This window comes from Nyctereutes procyonoides, unplaced genomic scaffold, assembly GCF_905146905.1.
Source record: "Nyctereutes procyonoides isolate TBG_1078 unplaced genomic scaffold, NYPRO_anot_genome, whole genome shotgun sequence".
Taxonomy (NCBI): Eukaryota; Metazoa; Chordata; class Mammalia; order Carnivora; family Canidae; genus Nyctereutes; species Nyctereutes procyonoides.
In genome coordinates, this window is record NW_026575121.1 from 9608173 (window position 1) to 9631008 (window position 22836).

At 36.1% G+C, this 22836-nt stretch overlaps 1 protein-coding gene across 1 annotated transcript in view; it reads left to right on the plus strand.

Moving 5' to 3' along the window:
* Positions 1–10598, plus strand: part of SUGT1 (SGT1 homolog, MIS12 kinetochore complex assembly cochaperone) — a 40533-nt gene extending 29935 nt beyond the window's left edge. Inside the window, exons 13-14 of the mRNA XM_055335719.1 lie at positions 2191–2372; positions 10473–10598. Coding sequence (XP_055191694.1) covers positions 2191–2372; positions 10473–10574 — 284 coding nt within the window. The 3' untranslated portion in view covers positions 10575–10598. The remainder of the gene's footprint in view (positions 1–2190; positions 2373–10472) is intronic.
* Positions 10599–22836: the final 12238 nt, after the last annotated feature.

The following is a 22836-nucleotide window of genomic DNA, read 5'->3' on the forward strand; positions in this document are numbered from 1 at the left end:
ACTCCCAGAGATTTTGAGTCTGACTCCCAGAGATTTGGGGGCTGATGTTTATCTATAGCTTAAAGCAACTTTTTAAAGAAACTCTTTAAATGTAGTATCTCACTGAATACTGACAGCAGCCCTCTAGAATAGGCAGCCCTATTTTACAGGTTCTGTAAGTAAGCAACTTGCTTAGGATCACCCAGCAGTTTTTATGGTCTTAAGCCTAACCCTCGTCTTCGGGGTCTGGGTCTGGTTCTTACCTAGACTTTGTATGTGATATTGGTTGTTGCTACATCTTCTGACAATGGGGGAAAAAATTATCTGTTGACAGGAGTATTTTGCAGTTATTTGCTTTTATAATGCATGAACAAAGAAGTTAGATTACCCATCCATCCCTCAGTAGTTTTTCCACTATCTTTGAGTGTTACAGTTTTTCTGAGATTAAATATAAAGATTTCTTTAGTGTTACTGAGCAGAATTTTTCTAAACTCAATGCCTTAGATATTTCAGATGCTATTCCTCCTGCTCTATCATATTTTTGTATGGAATTAATATGCTTGTCAGATTGCTCTATCCTGCAAGCTAGAAACTTGCAGATAAGGGCAAGTTGCTTAACCTGTCTGGGCCAGTTTTCTTATCGGTAAATTGGAGGTTAGAACCTGTGTTCTCATTCTTCTGGGGAGTAAGCATAAGGATTAATTAAACCAATGTTTTTTAGGCCCAATTTACCATGACACACATTTTTTTGTTTTCTTTGGTTACTAGTGAAAATGCACGTAAATGATAAGAGCAGGGATTCCTGGTAGAGGAAGGATAGATCGGAAAACTATGCTTACTCTAAAAAAAAACTGTAGGGTGCTGTTTGGTTTTGTTTTGCTGGGGAAGATGGGCAAGGAGAAAGTTGGTTTACAGGTGAAGAGAGCGGATGGAACACAAGACAGTTAATAGTTTCTTATTTCTGAACTGTTTTGAGGAAAGGGATATAGAGAGGCAGTAATGGAAGGAAGGACATTTAATTTGTCCTGATGTATTCATAGGAAAACTTTGAATGGGGTGTTTTTAAAGTTGTATAGCTACATTGTCCAGTATAGTTGCTACATGTACCTACTGAGCCTTTGAAAATGACTAGTCTGGATTGAGTTGTGCTGGCAGTATAAAATACCAGATTTTGAAAACTGTATGAAAGAAAGAACATAAAATGTCTTCATGTATTTATATGGATTCATGTTGAAGTGATATTGTTTTGAATATATTAGGTTAAATAAAATATATTAAAATGCATTTCGCCTGATTCTTTTTAGTAACATGGCTATTAGAAATTTTTAAATTATGTACATGGTTCACATTTGTGTCCTGCATTCTTTCCATTGGAGAGTGAATAGAACTGCTCTACAGCTACTACATAGATTATTTTTTAATTATTTGGATTCCATGATCTTGATTCCTTTAGTCTTTAAGGTAGCCTTGGCGGTGCCCTGAGCCCCGAGGCCAGTCAGTAGTCTCTTTGGCTGCAAGTAGGCTTCATTTACCCCAGTGTGCCCTACAAGTACACTTATTTTCTATGTGTGTGTGAGTGGGCATTGGACTCTAGATGATCACATGGTGTATTTTTCAACATTCAAGAATTCCTTATCTCCTATTGAAGCAGTCTAATATTTTAATTTGGGGAGAGGATGGAGCTTTAACTGTCTAATGGCATGGATGATTACTTACATTTTCAATTTATTTCTACTCTGAAAGATAGAGAAGCACCTCAAAAGAAGCCACATTTTTAATACTTGTTAAAATCTTGTTTATAAGAGAAATTTCTTAATGGAGCATCATTTAAAAAAAAAACACTGTTTTTAGAATTGTACTATCTTTGCTATTTTCTGTAAATATAAAAGTTCCAGTATACTTCTCGTTCAGTCCCCTCATTAGCACAAAGAATGTTTTTAATCTAATTTTGCGTAATGTACCAAAAATGTACCCTTTGTTAGATTATTTTGTTCAAAAAAATTCCCAGATTTTATATTATGCTGATTGAATTTTTAGAAGTGTAGATCTGATTATTGATGTATGTATCACAAAGACATTTATTATAAATATGAAATTCAGTGACCTAAACTGTTTGCTGAGATGTTCTATATATCATGGTCACAAAGTTTACATATTCTTGACATAATCATCACAGGTTGATTAATCACTTCTATCTTTTTTACTCCACAGATGTAAAGAACTTATATCCATCGTCATCTCATTATACAAGAAATTGGGATAAATTGGTTGGTGAGATCAAAGAAGAAGAAAAAAATGAGAAGTTGGAGGGAGATGCAGCTTTAAACAAATTATTTCAGCAGATCTATTCAGATGGTTCTGATGAAGTGAAACGTGCCATGAACAAATCATTTGTAAGAACATAAACTTGAAAAAAATATTGTGGTAGCAAATTTCAGAAATTTTAAAAGAAAGATTAAGTAGTCAATTTGAAACCAAATTGCATATACTATAGTTGGGGGGCTTTTTTTGAATAGGCTTCATCTGAACATTTCTTCCTGCTCTAAACTTAGAGTAATTATTGAGGAAGTTGGAAACTTGTGGGGGAGTTGAGAAGCAAGCTATTGCTTGCTTTATTTATTCCAAATAAATATTTTTTAGTCATTGAGTTAGAACTTGGAAGGCTTAAGAAATACTCTGATTACTTTAGTTGGCTTTATCACAATGGCTGAAGGAGCTTCCATTAAACCATGGATAGGCTCAGTGTCAGAAAAGAAGAATATAGTTAGGAAACTGCCAGAACAGTGTTTGGAAAGTAGAAATTGCACATTAATTACTTGTTGGTTTGTTAATAATTTTGTTTGTTGATTAAGAGAATAAGGCTTTGTGCTAGGACAAACGTAAATACCACCTGAATTAGGCCTCAAGGTCTGAGATTTTAATGGCAAGATATCAACTGTAGAACTAGGTTATTTTGCTTTAGTTGTAATCATCTTTTATCAGTAGCTTTGGAAATGTCACTCTCTTCTTTTAAGGCATGTATATTCAAATTAGTATTTAGTTAATGTCTTTGAGGCTCATAGTCCACATAAGTTACCATGTCATAACTGCCCATGATTGAGCTTTTCACTTTTGACTTAAAAAATTTTTTTAATTAAACTTTTTATTTTGAGATTTACATGCAGTTGTAAGAAAGAATGCAGAGAGATCCCTTGTATCCTTTACACAGTTTCCCTTAGTGGAATTATCTTGCAGAATTACAGTGTCACAACCATGATCTTGACATAAGATAACGGAACATTTCCACTGCCACAGAGGACTCCCCTTGTAGCAATACCCACTTCCTCCCATCCCATCCCTCCTTAACTCTTGGAACCACTAATCTGGCAAGTCTTTGTTAGATACATAGTTTGCAAATATTTTCTCTCAGTCTGTAGTTTGCATTTTCTTAACGGTCTTTTGCAGAGGTGTAAAGTATTTAGTTTTGATGAAGTATTATTTATCAGTTTTTCCTTTTATGTATCATGCTTTTAGTAACAAGTTTAAGAAGTCTTCTTAGTTTTAGATCTGAAAGATTTTCTCCTTTGATTTTTCTTTCAATAGAAGTTTTATGGTTTTACATATTACATTGAAGTCCATGATCCATTTTGAGTTAATTTTTATATAAAGTTTAGATGTAGGTTGGTTTTTTGCGTGTTTTGTTTTTGGCCTGTGCATGTTCTTTTGCTCCAGAACCATTTGCTGAAAAATTGTCTATGTTCCATTCAGTTGTTCTTGCATTTCTCAAAAATCACTTGAGCATATTTGTCTCAGTCTATTTCTGGGTTTTTTGTTTCATCAATCTATATGTTTGTTCCTCTGTTAATACTACAGTCTTGATTATTTTAGCTGTGTAAGTTTTGAATCCAGGAAGAAGAGTCATTCCTTTTACTTTGTTCATTTTTAAAATTGTTTTAGGTATTCTAGTTCCTTTGCCTTTCTACATAAACTTCAGAATATTTTGTCTATATGTCTCAAAATATTCTGTTAGGAATTGCACTGAACTGTATATCAATTTGGAGAGATTGGCATTTTTACTGTGTTGAATCTGCCAGCCCATTTATTTAGATCTTTGATTTCTTTCATGAGCATTATGCAGTTTTCCACATTTAAATCCTAAACATGTTTTGCAGGATATACCTAAGTATTCTTTTTTTTGAGTGATTCTAAATTGTATTGTATTTTTAACTTTGTGGTGTCCATGTGCTAGTATTTAGAAATACTGTTGGTTTTTTTGTTTATTTTATATTCTGTGACCTTGCTAAAGTCACTTACTCTAGGAAAGTTTTTGGTAAATTAATATGTGATTTTCTATGTAGACAGTCGTATCTTCAAATAGGGACCTTTAATTTCTGATACTTCTGATTTTTATCTCTTTTTCTTGCTGTATTGCAGTGGCTAGAACTTCCACTACGATGTTGATTAAGAGTGGTGAGAGTGGACATTTTTTTTAAGATTTATTTTTATTTATTTATTTATGATAGACATAGAGAGGCAGAGACACACAGGCAGAGGGAGAAGCAGGCTCCACACCGGGAGCCCGATGCGGGAATCGATCCTGGGTCTCCAGGATCATGCCCTGGGCCAAAGGCAGGCATGAAACCGCTGAGCCACCCAGGGATCCCCGAGGGTGGACATTTAAGGGATAACCAAGTCCGTCATCATTAAGTAAAGTGTTACTGTACGTTTTTTGCAGATGCTATCAGGTTAAAGTTCTGCTCTACCCCTTGTGTGAGATTTTTATCATGAATGGTTGTTAACTTTTCAGAAGGTAGCTCTTAGGCTTACCACTATACCACCAGCACTGCACAGCTAGCTGTTTACTTTTTGAATTTGAATGTTTTTCCTGCATGGATCAAAGTGATGGTGATTTTTCTTCTTTAACCTGTAACAGTGATGATTTTATATGATGACACGGTATTTCTACTAGAACCACCAGCCTTGCATCCTTGGGATAAGCCTCACTTGGCCATAGAATGTATAATTCCTTTTATATATTACTCAATTCTATTTTCAGATACTGGAAGGATTTTTGTGTCTGTATTCTTCATGATGGATATTGTTCTGTAATATTTTTTTTGTGCTATCTTTGTCTGGTTTTGGTATCTGTAATACTAAATTCATAAAATGAATTGGGAAGTGCTCTATATTCTCTTTTGAAAGAGATTGTGTAGAATTTGTGTTAAGTTTTCTTTAAATATTCTTTAAACTAGTGAAAATCATGTGGTCCTGGATATTTTTTGGGGAGAGCAAGATTTTAAATTACAAACCTAATTATTTTAATAGCTGATAGGACTGGTCAGATTATCTATTTCATATTGAGTAATTTGTGGCAGTTGGTGTTTTTGAGCATCTTATTCTATTTAGTTTGTCTAAGCTGTCAGTGTTGTTAGTATTTTCTTACTGTTTTTGTTTTGATATTTACAGGGTCCATAATAATTTTCCATTTCATTCCTATGGTGATAATTTCTTGTCTTTTTTCATGATACAGAGGTTTGTCAGTGTTAACTGAAATTTTTTTTTCAAAAAGTTAGCTATTGAATTAATATATTTTTTCAATTTTTAATAAATTTCATATCTGTTACTTGTTCTGTCTGCTTGCTTTGGGTTTATTTTGCTATTTTTTTTAGGTTGCTCAGATGTGAATTAGATTTTTTATTTGACTTTCTGTTTTCTATTGTGCATGTTTATGCTGTAAATTTCCTTCTTAGGGATTTAACTGTCTCTCACAAATTCTAATATTATATTTTCATTCGTTTAATATGTATTTTTTATTTCAGCTGAAACTTCATCACATGGATTGTTCAGAAGTATGTTGTTCAGCTTCCAAGCATTTGGAGATTTTCCTGTTACCTTGTTATTATTGGTTTCTAATTTTATTATATTGTGATTTGAGACTGTACCATGTGATCTACATTCTTTTTTTTTTATAGCCCAGCTTTTGGTCTATCTCAAGTTTATTTTTAGATTGAAAAGAAAGTGTCTTCTGTTGTTGGAAGGAGTTTTCTATAAATGTCAGTTAGATCTTGTTGATATTCTTGTTGAATTCATCTGTATCCTTGCTGATATTGTCTTATTCTGTCAATTTTTCCTTCACATATTTTGCAACTCTGTTAGGTGCATTTAGGATTGCTGTATCTTTATGGTGGATTGGCCTTTTTATCATACATATATGTTATTTTCAAGCTGTGGCAATTTTCTTTGATATTAATATAGTCAGGCCTTCATCTTTTGATTAATCTTTGCATGACATCTCTTGTTCCACTCTTTTATTTCCATCCTGTCTGTATCATACTTAAATAGATTTTTACTGTTTTAAGGTGAGTTTCTTGGGGACAGCATATAGTTGGGTTATTTTTTTAAATCTCTTCTGCCGATCTCTGTCTTTTAATTGAAGTATCCAGATCATTTACATTGAATGAAATTATTGATATATTAGGACTTTAAGTCTACGTTTTGTTTTATTCTGTTTGTTTTTCCTGCCTTCTTGTGAGTGCTTCTAAATATTTTTTAGTTCCATTTTTATTTTTAATATTTTTAGTGTTTCTTGGGCAGCCCCAGTGGCGCAGCGGTTTAGTGCCGCCTGCAGCCCGGGGCGTGATCCTGGAGACCCTGGATTGAGTCCCACATCGGGCTCTGTGTATGATGCCTGCTTCTCCCTCTGCCTGTGTCTCTGCCTCTCTCTCTCTGTCTCTATGAATAAATAAATAAAATCTTTAAAAAAAATATTTTTAGTGTTCCTTCTTCGTATAGCATTTTTAGTGGTTGCTCTATATACTAGCTATATTTATTATACCTGTTTTTCAGGTTCACTGATTCTTTTTTCTATCCCTTCTGTTTAGATTATCCATTTACCTTTTCATGTCAATGTACTTTTTTAATTCTAAAACATTTGATGGCTCTTTATATCTTTTTTTCTCTGCTGAATTTTTGTTTTTTTCATTTGGTTCAAGCCAGTTCATGATTTCTAGTTAAAGCATTTTTACTATGACTACTTTAAAATCTTTGTCAGATAATTTTAACATTTCTCTCATCTCAACATCAGCATCTATTGGTTGTCTTCTTTTTTAAAAAATTGAATTGGAAATTCTCCTGGTTCTTGATGTTTCAGCAACAAGTGATTTTCAGTTGAAACCTGGATGTTTTCATGTTCTGCTGTGAGACTGGATCTTATTTAAACCCTCCATCCACCTTATTTGGCTTTCTCTGCCAACCACTCTGGCAGAGGAAGGGAAGGCACTGCCTCATTATTGCTAGAGTGGAGGTAGAAATCAAGGCACCCTAGTCAGCCTCCTTAGACATCCCAGGGCATCTTCTTGTTAATATTGGGACTGGGATAGGTACCATCATATCTGTGTTGTTTTCACTGACACCACGGGTGGCAGAGGAGATGGTTCATGATAGCCTAGCATGGATGGAAGTCTACGCTCCTCACTCGGTGTTTACTGGCCTTGCGTGAGGATGGAGCCACAGTTTTTTTTTCCCCCCTGTGGTGTCTAGCTGCAATGGAATGATTATAGCCTAAAACGTTTGTCTTCCTAAGCTGTCTTTTTATCTCTCCTCATCCTTTAGAGAGAGAAACCAGGTTTCTGTTTGAGTTGCGTGTGTGTGTGTGCGCGCGCACACGCACGCGCACCTTTTAGGGTTTCCAGCTTCAGCAGCAGCTCTAAGCCACGAGGCAAAAAAGAAAACCCAGGGGACTCACCACCATGTTATGTCGCTCCTTGGCTCCCAAGGTCCCTAGCTGATCTGTCTTCTTCCCTTCATCTTTTAGCGTCTTTTTATGTTTGTTTACATATGTATAATGTCTAAAGTTTTTAGTAGTACTTAGTGGGAAGAATAGGATAAAGTACACCTATTCTATATCCCCAGGAAGGGAAGTCAATTTCAATATTGACTTTTTTTTTTTTAATATTGACCTTTTTTAAGAGTGCACTAGCCAGAATGGCAGTGTGTGAAATTTCAAAGATGGATTATAGAATTTGCATCCATTTTCATACAGAGGCTTTGTTAATAGTGATTGAACCATATATACTCCTGAAACAAGCCACCTGGAACATACCAAGTGCTTATGGGAAAACAAAATAGACTGTCATCTATGGTCTTCCAGTCTAATTTGGGACAGAAAGACCGACATGTACGAAATAATCAGAGGGAAATGCTAAATTACACTGCAATCCATAAGGAAAGAGGGGGAAATAAATGTCATCAGTAAACACCAAATTACAAACTAAATCTCCTTCCTTCAATCTTTATAGGAGTAGTTTATTATTTAGAGTTTATCCCTTTTAAGATTTTTAAAAGTTTTCATTTAAATTTGTTACCATTCTTGTAATACTAGTTTCAAATATACAGAATAGTGATTCAGCACTACCATGTATCACCCTGTGCTCATCATGACAAATATTTGCTATTTAATCCTTAATCTTAATCCCCTTAATCTTTATCCCCTCTTTAACCCATGCCCCCACCAACCTCCCTTCTGGTAACCCATCAGTTTGTTTTCTATAGTTAAGGATTCATTTATTGGTTTGCTCCCCCCCCCTCTTTTTTTTGGCCTTTGCTCTTTTAAATTCACATGAGTGAAATCACATCACATGGTATTTGTCTCTGACTTATTTCGGTTAGCATAACACTCTCTAGCTCTATTTACGCCATTGCTGATGGTAAGATTTCATCCCCCCCCCTTTTTTTAATTAAAATTTTATTCATTTATTCATGAGAGAGACACAGAGAGAGAGAGGCAGGGACACAGGCAGAGGGAGAAGCAGGCTCCACGCAAGGAGCCTGACATGGGACTCGATCCCGGGTCTTCAGGATCACGGCCTGGGCTGAAGGCAGGCGCCAAGCCACTGAGCCACCCAGGGATCCCTCATCCCCTTTTTCTGTGGCTGAGTAGTATTCCATTGTATATGTAAACCATTTCTTTTCTTTCTTTCTTTCTTTTTTTTTTTTTCTTCTCTGTTGTAGGGTTAGGGCTAGGTTAGGGTTTATGGGCAGGGTTAGAGTTAGGGCCAGGGTGAGGATATATGCCTGGTATCTGCAATTTAGAGAACTTTCCAGAGGGCTCAGTTTAAGGTTAGGATTAGGGTTCAGGTTAAGGTTAGGGGTTAGGGTGTTAGTGGGTTTATATTAATGGGAGAAGATGTTTATACAACTATTATACAACTTTATATACACAGTGTGTTCAATGAGGTAAGCACAGGGCTCTTGCTATTCACTGCTAACGTGTTTATATACACTTATATCTTAATGAAAGAAGGGTGTTACTTAAAACATACACTATAGTTTCATTCAGGTAAGAATAGGTCTATTCCCACATGCTTCAACACATTATATTTACAGACATATATATATCAATATTTTATTTGAAGTCACTGTATGCCCAGCCACTGTGCTTAGATCTAGGATATAATTGTTAGTAAAATATGTTCCTTGCCCTGTAGGAGCTCTCAGCTTTAGTTGGAACTAAGGGTAGGAAACAGATAAAAGAAAGCAGACCCTTAAAATTCTAACAGTGTAGTGTGATACATATTATATTAATGGTAATTATGCTCATACAGAATACAAGTTCTATAAAGGTAAAGTCCTGGTTAGGGTCAAAAGAGGCCACAGAGAAATGATATGTTTACAGTATAGCTAAAGAATGGGGCAAAAAGAAAATGGGTGGAGAAGAATATCCCATGCAAAGCAATCCATGTGAGGGAGCTTGACAGTGTTGGGCATGAGGTTATATTGAAGTTCCAGTGTAATAGGGTTTGTAACCATATACATATGCCAGCAGCACAGCTGATTTTGTAAAAATGTTTAAATTAAATAATTCACACTGTTTTGCTGTGATCCAAGTCAGTTAATTTTTATTGCATTAATATAACAAATGTCCACAGTTTCTTTAAATGTCTGTACGAATATGCTAGGGTTGTGGGTAGGTGGTATATTCTACAGATGGTAAATAGATAATCAGTTGTTTACTGAGATACTGATTTTATGTTCTTAGATATATGCAGGTTAATTTGAAAAAATTCCAGCATTCCCTTATATATTTGTCACAGAGCATGAAGAGGAGGATCTTCAAAGTTCTATACAACTAGTTTAGAAAGAGTATACTTTGCCTGCTCTTTACTATCCTTAACAAAAGAGATTAATCATTTTCTTGGGGAGCCAGTTTTATTTTTGTCAAAAGGTAGATTTTCCACGTTTACCTCAGTGCTGATTAGCTGAGGGAGATGTGCTTTATTTGACACTGTATGAACATAATGCTTCTACCTAACTAGTCTATAGAGTTTCCTTTTCAAATTTTATAGAGCTTGGTAACTTCTCTGATAAGCCTGAGATTAAATCACGGTACTGTCTTGTATTTGTATTGAGCCAAACATAGCTTATATTTGGAACACTACGTTTGAAACATTTTTAGAAAAATACTTTGTTTTGACTATATGGCCCAGAGATTAATCTATTTTTATTTCTTATTGCAGATGGAGTCTGGTGGTACAGTTTTGAGTACCAACTGGTCTGATGTAGGTAAAAGGAAAGTTGAAATCAACCCTCCTGATGATATGGAATGGAAAAAGTACTAAATAAATTAATTTGCTATCACTGTATTACATATATTCACCTAATGCCCATTGTGTATTAATATCGCATTCTTGAATTTTGAACTCTGAGTATCTTTTTGAAAGGTTATACCTCTTTACCTCTTTGTGCTTTAGAAATTATTTTCCTTCAAGTGTTCTAAGAGTCTAATGAAGAATGAAGATGATATTTTAACACTTTTGTCCTTAAGGATTTCAGACATGCTGAAATGGAATGAAGTATCATTTGCTACTAGATAGATTAGTTCTACCTAGTTATGAAAGTGGAGAAATCATTACTGGGATATCTTGGGTTATTGCCTTATTTTTGATGGAGTATTCTGTTAATAATTTATTAGATATGGCAATTTTGGGTGAGCATAGATTTTTTTCAACTTTCGTGTTACATTGTTTGCTTTTAAAAACTGCTTTTGGATGGAGTTGTAAATACAATTTTTCTATGAAGAAGTTTGGTTTATTTACCTTTTGTTAAGTTTTGTAATGAGAACTTTGAGAAATTATCACTCGGAATTCCTATTTGGTTATTTTTATGAGAAATATTTGTAATTACACTGAGATTTTGGTCCTTACCTTCTAAATTCCTGTATAAAACATAAGACACCTGAGTTTAACATGCTGCAAATTTATCTATACTGAAGGATAATCTGTGAAATTGGGCCAAAGAGTGATTTAGGAAAGCCCAACTCTACTTCTTGCTGGGTTTTGTTTGTTTGCCACATCAGGAGACCTGAAATTACCAGTGGCTTGTTTTGTGTTGGGATTTTGTTGCCTTTTTTTTTTTCTCTCTCCTTTATTAGAGTATTCTCACATCCCCATGATTACTTTGGTTTTAGTGGTTTAGGGTAGCTGCTGAGAGAGTAAATTAATAGGTATATATTTAGTATATATTCTGTTTCTAGAGTAAGTGGATACCATAGGAATACAAAAAGTAAAGACATCATTAACTTCAAAGAGCTTATAATCAACAGAGAAATTAACATTCATGAAAGGATTATGGAATGACTGCTGAAATTATAAATACTGTTTTGAGACAGAAAAAGAGTGTTTTATGATTAAAATTCTTTGCAGTCTAAGCTTTTATGAAATATAGGCCATTGATGACCTGTAGGATCTGACTTTGCTTTTTGACTGTAATTGCTAAATTGTTGAGGTTGGTGTCTATTAGGCCTCACAGTGTGGCAAGGCATTCTTACATCCTCATAGCTGAGTATAGGGTGAACCAAAGGTGAATCAGCCATTGGTTCATCTTTACAAAGAGTGAGAATTCAGTCCCTTCCATCTAGTCGTTTGACTTGAAATGTAGCAAAGTTCATGAAGAAAATGATGGTGGGGTGGTATCTGACCTTGCCCAAACCTTTTACAGCTTGTTGAGCACCTGGGAGTTTTCACTTGTCCTTTTGCCCACTTAGAGCTACAGACTACCTTTTTGGTTCTTCAGCACTGAAGGAAAAGGCAAAATTAAGTTCTTGCTTGTATGAATTTCTCAAATTTTCTCCTTAAGGAAACTAGATAGTAGTTTTAGTATTCCGTATGTCACAGTTTCTTAGTACCATTAGTCCTAAGGGGTGGTAGGGAGGCTGTTGCTACAGATACAGTAAGTTGGGCATATAGCAAGCACCACACCAGAGACAAGAATCCTAGCTCCAGCAAATATCTGCCACTAATAATCTTCAGGGTTAGTCTTTCTATGTCTTAATTCCTTTATTTGTAAATAATCTTTAGAATCTTAGAGTTAAAATTAAAAATCTATGATTCTAAATAAGAAACATTTCTGTGGCTTAAAACTAACTTCTTTCTTAGGAATGACACTATTGTAATAGAAGTTGCTTAAAAAAATTTTTACTAGTTTTGCTTGTACTTTAAAAGGATACATTATATGTAAAGTATGCTTATCTGTTGGCTAGATTTGCTTAATGATTGGGATTCAGGTTTTCCCTGAGCCAAATGAAGTTCTAATATACGTGACTATAAATGGACCTGGTCCAAGTACAATAGATTATGTGTAAAGAAGGGAGGACTTATGAGAAGTAGGTTAGTAGGTTAGTAGGCCTTAAAGTAACACTCTGAAGTACTGCTTCTCTTTTGCTCTTCTAGATAATGAGGATTTATAAGTTTCCAGAAAGTTAAAAAAATAAATAAAACAGCAAACCATCATTTTGATTAAGAGCCCTCTTTATCCTTTTTTTCTATATTCTCAGCTATTAATTGGTCTCTCTTTTAGATTTCCATTTTCAGTTCTTAAATTTTGGTTTTCCTGTGTTCTGGTTAACCTTTTGTTTCTTCATAAGGTACATTTTTTTCTTAGTTATTCTTATTTTCTTTTTTAAGGTTTAGTCCTAGAAATAATCTTTCTTAATCTTACATTCTTCATCTGTTCTCCTGATTTTTGTAATCACCTTGTTAAGCACCTTGATGACTTCCCAGAATTTTCAGTCTTCAAAGAATTTTGAATGGATGGTCTACTTCTTTGAACTCTTCTATCAAGTAATTTTTCAGATGGCTGTGCCACATGTTTAAACATCAGGGTCAGTTTTGATAATTTTCTATCATGTGTGTTAACCCATTTAGAGTTGGTTGCCACCTATAACAAAGTCCAGTCTTTAGCATTGGCAATTACAGGCCACTTTAAAAAAATAACTGATTTTCTCTGTCTTTATATGGAATGGAGAGAAAGGATGGTTTGCATTCATAACTGCATTTTTAAAAGCATTTTCATCTCTTATATTTGTGATATTCACGAACTTTAGAATATTGAATGATTCTTGTCTCCCTCGGCTAACTATATAGAACAAGGGAGAATATTGGGCTGTCTTATAAATATAGATCTATAAATCTTATATATTTCAAATATTTAAAATGGGAATGTGTCAGTGCATTAATATAAATAGGTAGAAGTTTTAATTTAGTTTATTACTTAAATACTGTTTGGCTGTCCTTACCCATTTTACTTTTCCTGTTCTCCTTCCTCTGTTATCTACATATCAGAGTAGGTCATTGATCTCTGAGATCCACTGATTCAGAGCAGTATTGCCTATTAATTTACCAGTCTGCCTAATGCACTTTAATTGTATTGGGATCTTCCTTGTCCAGATTAGTGTGTACCCCTCTGACTTAACAGCTATTACCAACATTTCCAGAAATAACTCAGAAAATTTCTGAGTAGGTGGTTTGTTATGAGAGTTACTTTTCTTTTTAACCAGCTCTAAATAAGTTTACCTTTATACATTCATACCTGCTATCTTGTAGTCTCATAAGAATATGGATTTATGTTATCTGTGGCTGGGAGGAACCAAGGAGAGGTAATAAAGAGATAATAAAAGCTTAAAAAGACAAAATAATGGTGCCTGTGCCAGAAAGAGTTATAAGTAGTTCTAAATGAGAGATCATCAACATTGATCTTGTTTCCTTTGTGTCCAACCCCGCATATTCTATTATAGGTTCATTTTACATCAGGAGATTTGATTTTGGAAATAATCTGGGAACATGTGGCCAAATTGGAAATACTGATTTACTCACAAATGTTACTATTTGGGTCATCCTCGTGACTTGCTTCTGAAATTGACTCTTAGCCTCTCTTTCTACCTCAGTAAACTTGCCCTCATTCAAATCAAGCTAAAATCCTATACATTGCTAATCTGTTAGGGCAATAAAAGGGTAGCTATTTTGTACTAGTACATTTTATGGGCCAGGTGTCACTAAGTGCTATATAGACACTACCTCATATATAACAGCCGTGTGAAGTAGTGATACCATCTTATTACAGATCAGAAAAATGAGGCCAAAGTTTTAAGTTCTTTGCCCAAATTTACTTCACTAATAAGTGATGCAGTAGGGATTTGAACTTGGGTCTGTCAGACTACAATGTCATGCTGTAACTCCTTCAAGTTTATGAGTTGGGTGTATAATGGGTGATTTATTAGTCACCTATATGACAATAATGGAGAAAATCTGCAAGTTGAATTGTTTAATTCTGCTTGTATATGGGCTAGGAAGGTATTTTCTTTCTTTTGTGAGAGAGAGCAAGTGTGAGTGGAGAGGGCAGAGGGAGAGAGAGAGCATCCCAAGCTGACTCCATGCCCAGTGCAGAGCCCGATGCAGGGCTGAGTTCCATGACCATGAGATCTTGATCTCCGCCAAAATCAAGAGTCATGTTTTCAGCCAACTGAGCCACCTGGGTACCCCTAGAAAGGTATATTCTTAAATGTCAGAATATTATCCTCAGTTTCTTAAGTAGGAAAACTTAGTAGGAATCCAAACCTCTTCTTATAGAAGGTAATATAAGCAGGTTATCTTGGTTTGTATTTGAAGGTGCTGTGTTCTTTTTAAACCCAGGTAATTACAGAGAAACAAGATATCTTTAACAACTATTGCAGGTATAAGAAGACTGACACATCATGCTGATCACAGTCTTGGGATAATAATACCTGCCTCATGAGCTGTTAGGAGTTAAACGAATTGTTTCTTTTAGTCCAGAACGCTCTAAAAACTAAATTTATGTGTGAACTTACAGCATGAAATCATATTTTGCTGCAGAAATATATGTTTAACTATAGAATACTAGCAGAGATCCTGCTGATGTTAAATAAATGATATATCTGTATTGTATTCTAAAATCCAAAATTGTGAGCCGTAGGGTTCAAAACCCTCTGACTCCAAGGGTTTTGAAGGAATTTTGTACCTGTATATTTAAAGTGCGAAAAGCAGTGCTTAATGTTATTGATAATGTCAACATTTTCTTTTTTTTTTTTAAGATTATTTTTATTTATTTATTTAGAGAGATCTCAAGCAGACTCCATGCTGAGCATGGAGCTCGATGATCTCACAACCCTGAGATCATGACCGGAGCTGAAATCGAGAGTTGGCTGCTTGATCGACTGAGCCACCCATGCGTACCCCTGTCAGATTATTTTACATTCATTTAGGCTGAGACGCTTAAATCCTATACTAAGCCTTTTTGTTATAAGTTAAATGCTATACGATTCAAGATTCTGGTTGAGGAAAATAACAGTTAAAAATTTTTAGTTTAATTTTTAAATTTTATACTTTGAAAGCATGAGTTCATAGAAGAAGTCTTTAAATGAGTAGTTATTTTAATTCGGCAGAGCTTAAATATGTAAGTATTAGCAGTATTTTGAAAATAATGAGGTGTACTGGTGGCAGAAGATACACACTGTAGGATATTAAGGGACTTTTTACAAAGTCTTTGGTTATAATTCCATTTTAATTTAAATGTCAAAACAGTAAAACTGTTAGGATCACACTAGTAAACCATGAATTCTGTCCTTTTATTTCCATTAGTGCAGAGTTAGATCATCAATTCTGTTTTCACACCAAAGAATGGGGAGTGTCAACCTTAAAAATAAAATAGCCAGTTATTTTACCAGCAAAATGAGTTTACTCAGGAAAAGCCGAAGAAATAGAATTTGGAACATGCAAACTATGGTACATCATAGGCGAGTCCAGGAATGAAGAGGAAAGACTTGCTTTTTATAGAGGAAAGGAAGAAGTTGGGAGAAGGAGTTTAAGTGAAAGTTTGTTGGAAGAGGGGGAGAGGGCAGCCTGGGTGGGGGTTGCCCCACCCGGGTGGGCCTCAGCGGTTTAGCGCCGCCTTCAGCCCAGGGCGTGATCCTGGAGTCCCACATCAGGCTCCCTGCATGGAGCCTGCTTCTCCCTCTGCCTTTGTCTCTGTTCTCTCTGTGTCTCTCATGAATAAATAAAATCTTTAAAAGAAAGAATTTGGGGTTGTGGCAACTTCTCGTTGGCTGACCAGGTCAGGTTTTCTGCATTTAATGATTTTGTCCCTCAGTGCCAGGAAGGATCTTTTTTGGTAGACCTGTCCCACAGTGGAGAGAAAGTGCACAGGTGGGAAACCATTTAGGCCACATTTGAGTAAAATAGAGGGAGAACTCCGGCATTTCCCTCTTAAAGTCTGTATCTTAATACATATTGTAAGCATGGGAGACCATCTCAAAATGTTGAGCTAGAATCACCTTAGTGGGCCTGTCATTTTTACAAAGGGCTGATGGCAACAGGTATAAAGCTTAATAAGAATTCTACAAATCAGAATTAAAAGTAATAACAAATCTGGTTTGTTCAGTGATTGTAAAACCAGGATCCCGAACATGAAGGGAACCAGCTGAAGAGAGATCAAAGGGTTATTGAGTGGGATTTATTGTAGCTGGTGTTCTTATTTCTCTATTTTTATGCAGTTGGATTTGTAACTATAGAGGAATTTATCTGTTGCAACATGTGGTATTGGCAGTCTCACAAACACCTCCTCGTTCAGCAAGTACACAGTCAAGGGGCTGTACGATTAGCCAAAACTGCTCTAGCCAATGAGTCAAGTGATTGTTGGTGAGCTGCTCTTGCCTTGGCAGCACAATCATCTAGTGCTCATGTTGGAGAGATTGCTGATTATGCGATCAGTGGCACTTCCTCTGACCTAAGTGAGAAAGGCTTGCTCTCTATGTAGGCAAATTGGGAATCCTATTTGCTTCCTAGAAGTTCCCATTTAAGGTGACCATGGAGGCTTATTAGGGTGGATTAGTAGAAGGCTTCTCATTTGTTATGAAGAGAAAATAAAACAGTAAGTACAATAAGAGCACATTGTCCTTTCATTGTCTGGCTGTCAAGCATAGGGGCGATTCACCAAAACCTCCACGTGTAAAGGACTAGCTGGGCTTTATATGTAGGACTTCTAAGTATTAGTATTTATGGACCCACTGGTCAATATAGAAGTGTTTGCATCATTCAGCCAAGACACAAATGCTACATTATATATTGAAAGACGAATGGAGATACATGGGTTTGACAGCAAACCTGCAAATGGTCTAATTTACACTGCTCTTTACTATCTTTCCTATATATATTTGATGGAACACATTCTCCCATCCCAGGGTTTGGTTAAATTGAGGCAAGGAATGGTGATAATGTAGATTTAGTATTCCTGTGGGAATATTAAAAGGGACCTGTGGGACATTCAGGTTTATGGTGGTGTCTGGGATTCCAGCAGGTTTATAGAGTAAACTAAGGGGTCACTGCTATCATGGACAGATAGTGGTTTCTGATGACAAATCCAGTAATTGAGTGGCTTATCCCTCTTTCAAGGTATTGGGGAAATGTCCGTCCATGAAAGAAAGGGAGAAGAAAACAGAACAAGCAGGGGAAGCAGGTTTACAGGCCTGGTACAGTCTCATATAAGGAAAGCTGTCATCTGCTTCAACTCCTGGAAATCTTTACTTTCAGGTCACCAGTTGGTACACAGGTCCAGTTGAGGTTGGATGCTTTCTTTAGATGTGACATGAATCCAAAAGTCTGTTCCCTGGAGTTTGGTGGTAATAAGTATTGGGCCTTTCAAAAAGGGTTGAAGAGAGTCTTTCTCGAGGTGTCATTTGCAATAGATTGTATTTCTGAATTCTAAGGAGTGATGCTTGAGATCTTTGTCTCTGTGGAGTGTGCTGTGGAAAGATTGTTCTAGGGCTGGTTATTTTCATCAGAAAATAGACCTTTATGATATTAAAGTATATTTTTCTTAGCTGTGAGTCAAAGAAGCAGGAGCCATGTGCATTGGGTGCTCTGAGATTATCTCAAAGGGTGAGAGTTTCCAGATTCCAAAAGAGATGTGTTCCCGAGATTTTGAAGGACTAATGGCAGTGTTTTGGGCCTGAGTATTTAATAAGAAGAGTTTCTGTAGGGGTTCCTGGGGGGCTTAGTTGGTTAAACATCTGCTTTCAGCTCAGGTCATGATCCCAGGGTCCTGGGACTGAGCCTTACATCAAGCTTCCTGCTCAGCGGAGAGCCTGCTTTTCCCTCTCTCTCTGATTGTATGCACTCACTCTGTCAAATAAACAGAATTTTTAAATAAACATGTCTATAAATTTTGCCAGTTGAGCCTTAATGATGCCATTAGTGCATTTGACTAGCTGAGGATTGAGGGTGATAAGCGCAGTAGAGTGGCTAATGAGCACAGGCCTTTAAAGTCCTTGACCATTGAATTGAGTTCCCTGGCCACTAAGGAGTTCTAAGGGAGTTACCCAAGTAGAGACTATTCTTTTTTAAAAAAAATTTATTTGAAGGAGCACACGCGTGTGAGTTGCTAAGGACAGAGGGAAAAAGAAAATCTCTAGCAGACTCCTCACTAAGCATGGAGCCTGATGCAGGGCTCAATCTCAGGGCCCTGAGATCATGACCTTAGCCAAAATCAAGAGTCAGACACTTAACCTACTGAGCCACCCAGGTACCCCAAGACAATCTTTCCTAATAGTATTTTAGCCATAGGAAAGGCATTTGCCTGCCTAACAAGGGAAAGCTTTAGTTCAGTGAGAAAACGTACAAACCGTGACTAAAACATATGAGATGGAGGCAGGGGAGAGGTTGACAAGTCCCCTCGCCAAACTTTGAATTGTCCATTGGGCAAGTTAAAGTATCTAGGAGCAGGGTGCCTAGGTGGCTGACTTATCAGGGTTTCATAGTTTTCAGAGTATAGGTCCATCACCTCCTTGGTGAGGTTTATTCCTAAGGATTTTACTCTTTTTTGGTGCAGTTAAATGGACTTTGCTTTCTTAATTTTTCTTTCTGCTGCTTGATTTTTAGTGTATAGAAATACAACCAGTTTCTGGATATTGATTTTGTATTCTGCAACCTTACTGAATTTATTATTCTAGTAGTTTTTGAGTGGAGTCTTAGAGTCTTCTATGTGTAATATGTCATCTGCAAATAGTGTCAGTTTCACAACTTCTTACCATTTTTTTTTTTTTCCATGCCTGATTGCTGTGGCTGGGACTTCCAGTACCATGTTGAATAAAAGTGTCAAGGGTTGATGTCACTGTCTTGGAGGAAAAGCACTCAGTTTTTCACCATTGAGTATGATATTAGCTGTGGGTTTTTCATATATGGCTTTTATTATGTTGAGATATGTTTCCTTTAAACCTGTTTTGTTGAGAATTTTTATCATGAAAGGATGTTGAATTTTGGCAGATCGTTTTTCTGCATCTGTTGAAATGATTGTATGATTTTTATTTTTCATTTTGTTAATGTTATGCATCCTCTTGCTTGATTTGAGAATATTGAACCACCCTTTCATCCCTAGAATAAATCCTCCTTGATGTGGTATATGATCTTTTTAGTGTATTGTTGAATGCAGCTTGCTAATAATGGTTGAGGATTTTTGCATCTGTGTTCATCACAGTTATTATTAGCCTGTATTGGCCTATAGTTTTTTTGTAGTTTGGTTGTGGTATTAGGCTAACGTTATCCTTACAAGGTGAATTTGGCAGTTTCCTATTTTTGGAATAGCTTGAGGAGAGTTAGGTATTAACTTTAAATATTTGGTAGAATTCACCTGTGAATCTCTCTGGTCCTGGACTTTTATTTGTTGAGAGTTATTGGTTATCACTTCAATTTTGTAACTAATTAGTCTGTTCATAGTCTGTTCAGTTTTTCTGCTTCTTGATTCAATTTTGGAAGGTTGTATGTTTCTAGGAATTTATCCATTTTTTCTAGGTCATCCAATTTGTTGACATATAATTTTTTCATAGTATTTTATAGTTCTTTGTATTCCTATGGTGGTGTTATCTTTCCTGTTTCATTTTTGATTGTTTATTTGGGTCCTCTGTCATTCTTGATCAGTCTGGCTAAAGGTTTACCAATTTTATCTTCTCAAAGAACTGGTTCTTAGTTTAATTATCTTTTTTGTTGGTTTTTTTAAATCTCTCGTTTGTTTCTGCTCTTATCTTGATCATTTATCTCCTTCCACTAACTTTGAGCTTTGTTTAGCCTTTTTCTAGTTTCTTTAGGTGTAAAGTTAGATTGTTGAGATTTTTTTTTTTTTTAGTGAAGGAGGCCTGCGTTGCCATAACTTTTCCTTTACAACTGCTTTCCCTGTGTCCTAGAGATTTTGGACTTGTGTTTTTATTTTCATTTATCTTCATGTATTTTTTAATTTCATCTTTGGTTTCTTGGTTGATCCCTTCATTGTTTAGTAGCATGCTGTTTAATGTGTGCTATGTACATTTGTAAGTTTCAACTTTTTTTTTTTTAGTTTCAACTTTTTATAATAGTTTTGTGTATATTTTATAGTAAATGATAAAATAGATTAGTAACTGTATTTTATGCATTCACAATACATACTTTGTTCTTAATTTTTTCAGTATTTTTAGGCTATGCAGTTTGTTGTTTTTTCAAATTGTTGCAAATCCCCCTCCCCCCCAATTTTTCCAGTATATTTGTTGAAAAAAAAAGTGTGTGAGTGGGCCCACATAGTTCAGGCCTGTGTTGATAAAGGGCCAAGTGTACGTTGAAAATGTTTTGTTTGGTATAGCCACCTTCATTCATTATCTTAGCTACATCTTCTAGGTAACTTGATCCAACTTCTACATCCACACATGGTGCTTCACTTTGCACTCGCATGTTATAGGGATTACTTGTTTCCTTAAATCTGAACCAACCTGCTAACTTCAAACTTTTCTGCATCTTCCTCACCCTCAGCATTCATAGAAGTGAAGAGAGTTTTGGGGTCTTGGTCTTGATTAGGCTTTGGCTTAAGGGAATGTGTGGCTGGTTTGATCTTCTGTCTATAGCACTAAAACTTTTCTTCACATCATCAATAAGGCTATTTTGCTTTCTCATGATTTGTTAATTTCCTTCAAGAACTTTTCCTTTGCATTCACAACTTGGCTGACTGGCACAGGAGTCCTTCCTTCTTTCAACCTGCCTCAGCTTTCAGCATGCCTTCCTCACTAAGGAAATGTTTATTATTTCTAGTTTTTCATTTAAAGTAAGACATGTGACTCTTTACTTGAACACTTAGAAGCCATTGTAGGGCTATTGATCTAATTTCAATCTTGTGTGTCTCAGAGAACAGGGAAGACTAAAGAAAAAGAGATGGGTGAATGGCTGGTTGTTGGGCAGTTAGAATATGCACAGCTACCAGTTCACTGCCTTAACTGGGTGTGGTCTGTGGCACTCTAAAACTATTATAATATCAAAGATAACTGATCATGATCTCAGGGTCTTTTTTTTTTTTTTTAAGATTTTATTTATTCATGAGAGACACAGAGGCAGAGACATAGGCAGAGGGAGAAGCAGGTTCCTTGCGGGGAGCCTGCTCTGGAACTCAGTCTCAGGACACTGGGATCACGAACTGAGCAAAAGGCAAACGCTCAACCACTGAGCCACACAGGCAACCCTAGGATCTCGGTCTTGAGATCAAACCCTGTGTTGGGCTCTGCTGGGTGTGGACCCTGCTTCAGATTCTTTCCCCTTCCTTCTGTCCCCACTCCCCTTCCTCCTGTTCACATGCTAAATAAATAAATAAATAAATAAATAAATAAATAAATAAATAAATACCGGTCACAGATCACCGTAACAAAAACAATGGCAATGCAAAAGTTTGAAATATTGTGAGAATTTCCAAAATGTGACATAGAGACACAAAGTGAGCAAATGCTATTGGAAAAGTGGAACTAGTAGACTTGCCTGGATGCAAGATTGCCACAGACCTTCAATTTTTAAGAAAACAGTATCTGTGAAGTACAATAAAACAAGGTATGCCTATATTTGCATATTTAGCTGAGTTGCCCTCAGCTACAATGCAGGCCTGAATAAAACCGTACAGTTCAGCCTGTAGGGTTAAGGCCAGGCCAGTAGTTTCAAAGGGAGTTGGAAATGCATAGCCAGCATAGTATTACTATTTACACCTTTTAAATAAGCACCATCAATAAACAATGAAGTTAGGGTTATCCAGAGGAGTTTCCTGTAAGTCGTCATGGAGGGAGTCCATTCATAATAAGCAGTCGTGAAAAGTTTTATCAGTGGAGGGCAGGAGAAGGGTAGGATGAAGGTTGTTACAGCAAGGAAGATTTACGCAGTAGTTTCCTTCACCCCCTAATCCCTTATCTACATGGGATGCTTTCCCAGGACCACCAGTGGTCCCCTGAAATACAGGTAGTACAGAACCTTGTATACGTTATGTGTTTTTTCTTTGTGTACACACCTGTGATAAAAGTTTAAAATACATGAGATTGGAGCACCTGGGTGGTGCAGTTGGTTAAGCACGTAATTCTTGGTTTTGGCTCAGAGTCACGAGATTGAGCCCCAAATTGGGCTCTTAGCATGAAATCTACTTAACATGCTCTCTGCCTCTCCGTGCCATCCCCACCCCCCATGCATGCTCTCTCTCAAATAAGTAAATCTTAAAAAATAATAATAAAATATATGAGGTTAATGGTAATAACAAAATTAGAACAGT